Source organism: Poecilia latipinna, unplaced genomic scaffold (genome assembly GCF_001443285.1).
Source record: "Poecilia latipinna isolate Pla-1442-1.1 unplaced genomic scaffold, P_latipinna-1.0 Scaffold259, whole genome shotgun sequence".
In the NCBI taxonomy this organism is placed as follows: domain Eukaryota; kingdom Metazoa; phylum Chordata; class Actinopteri; order Cyprinodontiformes; family Poeciliidae; genus Poecilia; species Poecilia latipinna.
In genome coordinates this window covers 26668-36302 of record NW_015112875.1, presented here as the reverse complement: position 1 = coordinate 36302, position 9635 = coordinate 26668, and the positions used below count along the sequence as shown (strand labels likewise).

The 9635-nt window shown below is 36.3% G+C and overlaps 1 protein-coding gene across 5 annotated transcripts in view; it reads left to right on the top strand.

Annotated features, from left to right (window-relative positions):
- Positions 1 to 9635, top strand: part of ldb2a (LIM domain binding 2a) — a 114332-nt gene that overhangs the window by 99059 nt on the left and 5638 nt on the right. The window contains exons 6-8 of one of the 5 annotated variants that reach the window (XM_015033177.1): positions 834 to 957; positions 2764 to 2817; positions 3453 to 3583. In XM_015033177.1, coding sequence (XP_014888663.1) covers positions 834 to 957; positions 2764 to 2817; positions 3453 to 3583 — 309 coding nt within the window. Of the gene's footprint in view, positions 1 to 833; positions 958 to 2763; positions 2818 to 3437; positions 3590 to 9635 lie in introns of all 5 variants that reach the window. The other 4 variants (XM_015033176.1, XM_015033175.1, XM_015033173.1 and 1 more) reach the window with 4 other exon arrangements.

The window sequence follows — 9635 nt, the reverse complement described above, 5'->3', positions numbered from 1 at the left end:
TTTTTTTTTTTTTTTTTTTTTTTTTTTAGTTTTCTCCTTGTCTGTTAAATTATGTATGTTCCTGTTTTGTGACTCATGTTTTATTCTGTGAACATATCGAGCACTTTACATTTGGTCTCTTTGGGTGCATAAAGTGCTGTGTAAATATAGATTGATTGAATTGATTGATTAATAGATGTCGTAAATTTAAAGGTTGGACTTTTCTAAAATTTTCAGTGTGAGATTATTCTACTGAAGTACAAATTACACTTATTTTAATATTTTTGTCGCATCTGTAAGAAGGGTATCAATAAGCCTGGGGGTCAATATATAAACAGAGTGGCCTATAAAGGTATTCTTACCGCTTAAACCTTTCACATCTTGTCATGTTACAACCATAAACTAAATATATAAGTGCTGCAACATTTTTTTCTTTGCAAAACAAAAGTTGAAAACCATGCAATGTTTTCACTTCACTGTTGATCTGTCTCATTATATTCTGATGAATTATAATAAATTTTGTGTTTGTATGTCAAAATGGGAGGAAAGGTATAAATAAATCTGAAGTTTATCATTGGTCCTTCCATAAGCACTTTGATATAAAAAGTTGAAGATATTTTGCTGAAGTGTCTATAAAAATACGTTTTCTTCCTAATTAATCACTTAGACGTCAGTGAGCGAGTGATTAATTGAGCAACAAACTCAACCTATTCTGGTTTTGGTTTATCATGACAGGAGCAGCATCAGCAGTAAAAAAAAAAAAAATAGTGGAGAATTTTAAATACTTTGAGAAAAATTGCCGATTCTGTTCTCTGCTTTCACTGAGCTTCTGCTTTGTCTCGCTGTGTCTGCAGTTGTGCGTCATCTTGGAGCCCATGCAGGAGCTCATGTCGAGACACAAGACCTACAACCTCAGTCCCCGGGACTGTCTGAAGACATGTCTGTTCCAAAAATGGCAGAGAATGGTAGCACCACCAGGTAAATACATAATGCATAGTGTTTCCTTCTGCTGAAACCCTGAAAGAGCCATTTCTTTCAGCAAAACTCTTAAATTCTGCTTTGTTTTCCTGAATATTTAATACAATAAAAGTGAGTCCTAATGGGGCTGAAGTAACCATCATTATAAACAGCTGGTTCCTCATAAAGAATAGTGAGAGGTAATTGCTCCCTCTACTGAGCTTTTGAGTTTATTCTTCCGTTTAAACAGCTTTTAATTCTACTCCATCCATCACTGTGCAGGAATATTTTCACTCAGAGTGTGTTTTATTGCATCATTTATGTTCCCAAATTTGCCATTATACATCCTAATTTCTGAAATATATTTTTTTTGCCTGTCAGGTATATAAAATCATCAGAATTCAGGGTTGCCTCTTGAATCTCAACCCTGCCAATCTTTAACAGGCCTCTCAGGCGCCCTTGATTGATGTTTGCAGGCTGGTTTCTGAAAAGTACTGAGCTTAAATTGGCTGCGCGGTCTTAAGCCGGAGAGGGAGTAAGCCAAGGCCGTTCTTTTTTTTCTTTCTCTTTTTTTTCTTCTTTTTTTTTGGGACACATTGGAGTGGCTGCAAATTACAGCAATGCTTAGCGAGGCGTGACGAGATGTCTTTAAAAACCAACACCAGTCAAAAAGCCTTTGACTCAGACCTGTGTAACTTTAATTAAGAGTGCCGGGTGTAATCAAACTCGCAGATCCAGCTCCCCGGACAGCGGCTCCCCAGCGTCCACGACATTCTTCAAAGAAAAGAAAAAAAAACAGAGTCAGAGGGAGAGAGAAAAAGGAAAGCATTTTATGAATATAATAAAGACTCCTGGCTGCATTGATAGTTATTTGTGCACATGGTAAAAGAGCAAAAGCAGATCAGAATTCTTCTCTGCTCTATGCAAGCTTTATGGTAATATGCAGCTTTTTATTTAAAAATGGCTCCTCACAGTGTTGACCCTTTACAAAGAGGTTACTCCTTCTCATTCATTTACATGTTGACACATCTGTTGCACAGTCTTTGCAGTTTAGCTGAAATGAGGGTTTTCCTTGTTGGTGGTGTTGTTCCACTTTTCCTGCAATTCTTCTCCAGCTCGGAAACAGGTTGGGATTTTGGCAGGAAGGAAGCCACGGGTGTATTTATGCTCTGATAAGTTCTTTTGGTGGAAATGGAAGCGATTTTTGTGCGTCACAGGCTCAGCATCAGAGGAAACCAGTGGGATAACACAAATGATTGTCCCTCACAATAGCAGAGTCTTTTTATTTTTATTTTTTTTCATAAACAAACACGTCTGTCAATTTTTTTTTAAATCAAACGAGATAAGATGTGGATAAAATTCCCTTTGTTCTTGGGGTTCTGATTTATAGTGCTGTTTGTTTGTGTTATTAGTCTCTGATTGTTATAACTGAATATGAGATCATGATTAGACAGAAACCTCAGAAAATGTATTTCACTTTCAGACATCTGACTGAAAATCGCAGCAGGATTTTCTTGTCTTCTCTTGAGATTAAAAGGAATAACGCTTTCTAACGAATGCCGGAAGAATTCGCAAAACCTTGTATTCATAAATTATGTGCTACATATATTCTCTAACAAAAGTTAGTGAAACTGTCAGGGACAAAGGAACAGACTGAACTACTTACCTGGGTAACCTTGTAATTCTAATTATTCCACTTATAGATTAACTTCACATTCTATTTAATGTATGTTGAGTTACCCAGTGATGCTATTAACAATTCTCTGTTGTACCTTCTGATATTTCTGTCTGTTTAACCAACACAACTAATTTTGGCTCCGGTTTCAGCTGGACACCCACAGAACTTCAAAACGGAAATATTTCCCACAAATCACAAAAAAGGTATCTTCTCTCTAACAATATCAACTGTCCGTCGCCTTTCAAGAAAGCAGCATCATTTCCTTGCTCGCTTGAATGGACTGAAATGCATTTTCATGTGCAAGCTTATCATGTATTCTCACCTGCCTGATGTCAAAATTGTGTGTTGAATGTTTATTGCATGTGACGACTTGGCTACAGCTTGTAATTAGAGTTATTAATCACCGATTCTCAATAGAAATAATACAAATTCAGTGTTAATGCTAGTTAGATTTCAATCAGTCGAACAGTTGTGTCTTGCTTTTGCTTTTGAACAAATTGCATCACATTGAACATCAAGGTCTATAGTTGAGCATTTATGTAAATGAAGCAGAGGTTCTTTCATATAGCTGCATGTGTTTGGAGATGTTAACGCTTGTGTGGTTTCACCTCTGAAGATAAAGCATGCATCCTTGTTTAATAGAGGCTCTTATCTGTGTAACGTCTGTGGGATCGCGTCTTCTGTCTGCATGTGTTTTCAGTGTACAAGCACTGGGAACAAGTTTGCATGATCTCACTTGCAAATTGTACACACTGCACACACTCCTACACCTTGTCTCTGTCTGTATGCATTATGTTCTTGGCATGGCCTCTGTTTCTCTTTGCTGGTCGCGCCAAAGCTGAGCCTGCCCGACAGACAACCACGAAGAGGAGGAAACGGAAGAACTCAGCCAGCAGCGCCAACAGCAGCGTGGGCACCGCCGCCAGCAAGAAGCGCAGCCCCGCCACCAACTTCAGCCTCTCCAGTCAGGTACCTGTAAGCATCAGCTCCTCTCGGTTTGCTTCCTCTTTTATTTACATACAGCCATTTAGCAGTCGCTTTTCTTCAAAGCATCTCAGAAAGGAGCCGTAATTGGTTTCTGTAGCTGCAATTGAATGTTTGCAGAGTTCCAAACAAGCACCAGAAATTCCTAATGGTATTTCAGCTATGGTTTAATTTATTTGTACAAATGGAAAAAAAAAAAAAGCTTCAACACTGTAAAAAAAAGAGGGATATAAAAAGAAATAAAATGGGACAAAATGGAAGTGATCAAAGCAGGAAAACATTTTAGTGAAAGATTAGAACATAACAGTTCTTGTAGGATGCTTTGTGACCAACCATTACAGCTGCCTCCTAAATGTTTTCCTATTTCTCAGAAAAAACCTTTGCCTTTTCACAATGTTTATTTAAAACGACCAACCAGCAATGAGACCTTGTTGCTCATCCAAGTGACCAAAGCCTTGGGCTATAAATAAAAGAAAAACTTTGAAGCGAATCGGAAAATGTGGGTGGTGAAATCATGCTTTGCCCTCTCACAGCCAGCACACTGACCAGGCCCTTGAGCAAGGCACTAAACTCACAGACTGCCCAGCAGCAGTTCATTTTACTTGGAAATCAGAAACATGCCACCATGCTGCTGTAAAGGGAGTTTTCAGCTCTTTATGGTGGATCTATGTCTCTACTTTAGAAATGAAAAAATTGATATTATGATGTTTAAGAAAAAAAGTTTGAGAAACTAATATGGATTATTTTTATAAAATGGAACATATAACTCACTAACAATACAGCAACTTATGGATTTGTATATCTGTTATAAATATATAAAATTCCAATATTTTCATTTTTATTCCAGTAAGGCAAGAAAAGGCAAATTTATTTGGGCTTTAAAATAAAGAAAACTAAACAGAGATAAGATTGATTAAAAACACTGAGCACATCACAAAATACAAATTAATTTATCACACATAAAAAAATTGCCAGTTTTCAAAAACTGACCTTTGACCATCATTGATGTCCTTGTCAGAGCTTATTTATCAGTTGTTTGAAACTTTGCAATTTTTTACCAGTCAATGATATGGGGACGTTTAGGTGAATGTGTTTTCTAACTTATGATGGTCAACCTAAATAGTATGTTGTCTTGTATTTACCATTTTGAAGAATGACTGAAAGAAATGGACCTCTGATATTTATTCTCCACTCATTTGTGGGATAAAGCTAAACTTTCTATATAGCATATATTTGGAAGCTCTGCAAACTTTGACTTACTCAGACAGAATTCTGAGTTAACTGTTTTCTTGTTGTATTTCTGACTTAAGAACGTGAAAAATGTAACTTTCAAATATAAATAAAATGCAGTTTTACACCCCAGGGCAATATATGCCTTCAGGTGAAGAGTTTGATTACTAAATAAATGTTTCTAGACTCTCAGATGAACTTAAAACTGTAAAGTATAAATTAAAAAAATTATTCAATTGCAGTCACTTTTTAGATTGCTTTCACAATGTTTCTTGTCTTGGTGCATTGAAAACTACATGTTTTGTGCATCTAAACAGAAGGAAATTCAGAGGATTTTGTGGAACATCAAGACATGTTGTAACTGTGAAATTTGAATATTACTTTTTGCTTTGAAGAAATAACTGACCATTATTTTTGCCAAATTAATCAAAAAGAAGATTTCACTACCGGTGTCAATTTTTTAAATTCTTCTACAAGTATTCCTGTCGAGCTTCTGTGAGATTAAAATAATGAAATAATTATTTTATTGGGTCATTGGTGGGACATTATAGCAGTATGTTGACAAATTGTGAAGCAGTAGTTCATATGTATGGTGTTCAAATGTATTATTTGGGCGTTTATTTAAAGCTGCATCAAAGCAATCTTTCTATGCTATCGGAACACAAACCAACAGTGTTATTTGGTATTGCCAGTTATTGTGGCACCTGTGATTTTATAGAAACAATTAAATCTTAATGTCAAATCTTTTTTTCTTCCACTGTACAAATGGATTCAAATTAAGATTTTAGTATCTACAGTATGGATTTACCTTGGTGCTATAAAAGTTGCATTTATTTAAGTGTTTTTTTTACACATATTTACTGGTGAACCATAAATGTGGAGGGTGCTGTACATGTGTTTGTTTTTTTTAATATTATTATTGTTATTTTCACAAAGGTGTGAAGGACATAACATAACACACATAATTTATGTGTGAATGTATAATAAATATCATCTTAAACATTATATATGAGCCAGTTTTGGTCAGGCGGCTTCACTGTTTATAAAGCTGAAGTTGGGATGAATGTAACTTTTAACACCTTCTCTCATGACTGGGAAAATATTCAATAATTTTGGGTTTTAAATTGGCATGTGACACATATGAATCTTATTTAACTTTTGATTTTGATTACTTTTTAAATGTGTTTTTTGTATTAAAAAAAATAATATCGGAAATCCATTTTTGTCTAATTAAATTTCTGACTCGGTGTGTTTTTACTAATAAATATGGAAGTTTTATGTTAATGTAGGGGGGTTAAACTATTTTATGTCTACATTAAACTGTCATAATAATATCGTTTTTATGATTAAACAAATAAATCCTGAAGGGCTTTATATGGATTTTACAAGCATACAGCTTCATGACCTGAATTAGGTTCAAAATGCCTGATTTGGCAACACGGCTGTATTAAAGGTTACTTGACGTACTTAAAGGTTAAACAGCTGCCTAAACAGCTCAGTGTTTCACCACATGCCTGGCATCTCCCCGGAGGATTGGATGCCGCTGTGGGTGTGCTGTCTGCAGAGGCTCTACTTTTATTCCACACAATGCTCATTATACACACGCTGTATTACATTCACTCCCCAGCATCCAATTTACTGTTCTGTAGACGCGCCGGCACAGCACTCCGCTGTTCTTCTACACAGATCATTTCAGTGCAGGAAAAAGTGCGCTGATACAAAACATAAAGGGAATTTGTTTTTGTTAAGGTGTTACTGGTTGGCATTAATGTGCGTACATTTTGTCCTCGGCACTAATTCAGCCTAATGGAAAATTTAAGAGTGTTACCAGCTTTCTATACAGTGTCTGCCCAGTCGCACAGTAAATATACCGTGTCTATATATTGTTAGTTTATCTCAGAAAGTAGCCCTGCTGTTAGGAAAGATTTTAAAACACTAGGATTCTGTAGACCTGCATGTAGGAACCAAGCAAAGACTCAGGGACAGTCCAAGGTTAATTGGGGCCCACATCAAAATTAAAGTTGGAAGCCACCACATGCATCCCTGTTAGCACATGAGTCAACAATAAATTTCTTTATGGTATGAAAATCACATCATCCACATCGTTTTTCAGCATTCGATACATAAATTTAATACATATTAAATAAATACAACAAATAAATTGCTTAAAATGTAAAAGATGGTAATAATCTGTAGAAAGTCACCCTAAGTTAGCCATTTGCTGTTCCTGTCACGTCTGGTGGATATTATTTCAATACTAAGTCAGGAATGTTTAATTGACTGTATCTACATTCACAGATGGAAAATTAAAAACCTCTTGTATAATTTTGTTGTAAACAGAATGTGGATCTAATATGACTCCAGCTGAAACAGAAATGTCTTCATTCTCCTGAGATAAGAGTTAAACTATGAACATTTGAGTTCATATTTTTAAATTTTGTGTGAATTAAATGTTATATCAATTAATTTGAATCATTTGAAATTCTTTGTAATATACTATTTTGGAAGGTGTCATGGCTGTGTTTCAGTGCCTTGGCCGGCTCTGCATAAATAGCACAAAATACGCTAAATCTGTTTCTGTTTTTCAATTTTTGCCAAGAACTGCATGATTTTCCCACTTCAGCCTAGTTCTTTTACTCTCCCAAACATTACCAAAATAAATGTTATTCTTTATTCAATAAAAACAGGGGTTATTTTTGAGATGTCATTGAACATAATTGATATAAAGAACAATTTAGTCCTCTAATACGGGTTTGAAAAGAAAGACCAATTCATTTTGTTTCTGACTTCAACTAACTTATTAATTTTGTTGTTCTTTCAAATGGACAGTAGTGTTAATGTGCTACACCCTGGGTTGCCTACAGACATTCTGCACTGACCGTCTATATTTACTGGAGACTCTTGGGCTGTCTCATCTTTTTCTAGTCTTTTACCTGGTTGCCTTCGTCTCACCCATACATAATGTACATCTCATGCACATATACACACTGCACTCGCAAATTGTTTTCTCTTTGGAAGGCAGCGTGGCTCTGTGCCAGCTCTCATTATCACAGATATCTGTATACACCCTCACCCCCCCTCCCTCCTTCTTCACATGCTCCGTCTTTGCTCCATCATTGAGCCCCCCCTCACCCACCCTAACCCCACCTCCAACCCCAGCCACCCCCATTCCCTCTTCCTCTTCCTCATCACCTCCACCTACCTACCTACCCACCCACTCACACAAGCACACATATACACATCCCCACTTGTGTCGTGCATCCACACAACTCTTAAAGACGGGCAGCGCGGTCCGTTACATGCTGGTTACATATGTTGTGCGCCTGCCGTCTTTGTCTGAGAAGTTGTTCGTTTGTGGCTGAACACAAGCCTACGTGAGTCCAATAACAATAAGGAGTGGACCCTTGCAACTGGAAGGGGGAGGAGGGGAGGGTTAACCGGTGGTGGTGGAGAGGGTGTTCATAGAATGAGCAACACTGACCTCTAGTGGTCTACATTGGGAACATCCAAGACTGAAATCATCTTGAAATGGTTGTGTTTTATATTCCATAGATCTACCTTAACATTAGATTTAAGTTCCCTTAATTTAGAATCAAATCACAGTTAAAGAAAAAAAAAAAAAACAAACTGCACCTGCACTGCATGTGTCACATGCAGTTACATACACACATTACGGACTGTAATGCCATACATAGATTTAAAAAATTTTTTTAGACTGTAAGAAATATACATCAAACAACTTTAGTGAATTAAGAAAGGAATGGATTTATATATTTTTAATTATTTGTAAATTTTCTCAAAGTTTTTAGCTAAAGTGTCTGGCAAGAATGTTTGACCACTCTTCTTTGTTGGATTGGTAGAGTTGATCTGTTTGTTGATTTTCTGCCAAAGATCGGGCTTTTGAGTGAAGCCAACAAATGTTCAGATTTGAGGTCAGAGCTCTGAGGAGGCCATTCAGTAAGCTTAATGTAAGCCTTCCAAAAACATTTTGGATCTTTGGTATCATCGTCATGATGGAACAGCCAATTATGTCAAAATTTATGTCCCAAGCTGTTACCTCTGATGAAGGGACATCAGTTAGTAAGTTCTGGAAGTACACCTCGAGTTTATCATAAACTGGGAAAAGAAGTCCAATGTCACTTTCCAGTTTAACATCAGTATAGACTATGAGTATGCTGACTTAAGAAAAAAATGTCTGAGGAAGTTGTATTGCACTACTTGCCTGCAAAGACAAGAGAAGGTAAAGCCTTTAGACTTGTAACATCTGTCAAGCATGCGGTGTTAGCATAATACATATGGTCTGTTACACTGCCAGTGGTAGACAATGTTTGAAATAATGAAGACAGACGAATACCTGTGAGACCTTTTCCAAAAAGAGTTGGAGCTATCGAGCTAAAATTATGTCAGGATCTTGTTGATGGCCAAATAAAGTGAATTTACTGTGCAAATTGATACAATATAGTCAAAATGCAGAAAAATGTGAGTATATTTATGTTTGAGTTTCACTATATGTATACTAAATTTTAATGTGTTCACCCAGTTCTAAGATTAAAAAAGAAAAGTTGACTTATGTTTTTGCTAATGTCTACCTTGAAAAAAAGAACTACAAAAACAAAGATCAGTGTATGTACACTTCCAACTGGAACTGTTTACTGGCCCCTGGGAGATGCAAATAATAAGAAAGGTCTAAAGTCCATTGATTGCCTTTTATGTCCAATATATCAGTTTTTATCTTCAAATATAGCATTTCCAATAACCACAGGGCCTTGCAAAGAGAAGAAGCTGAAGAGATGATCAAAGACAACAG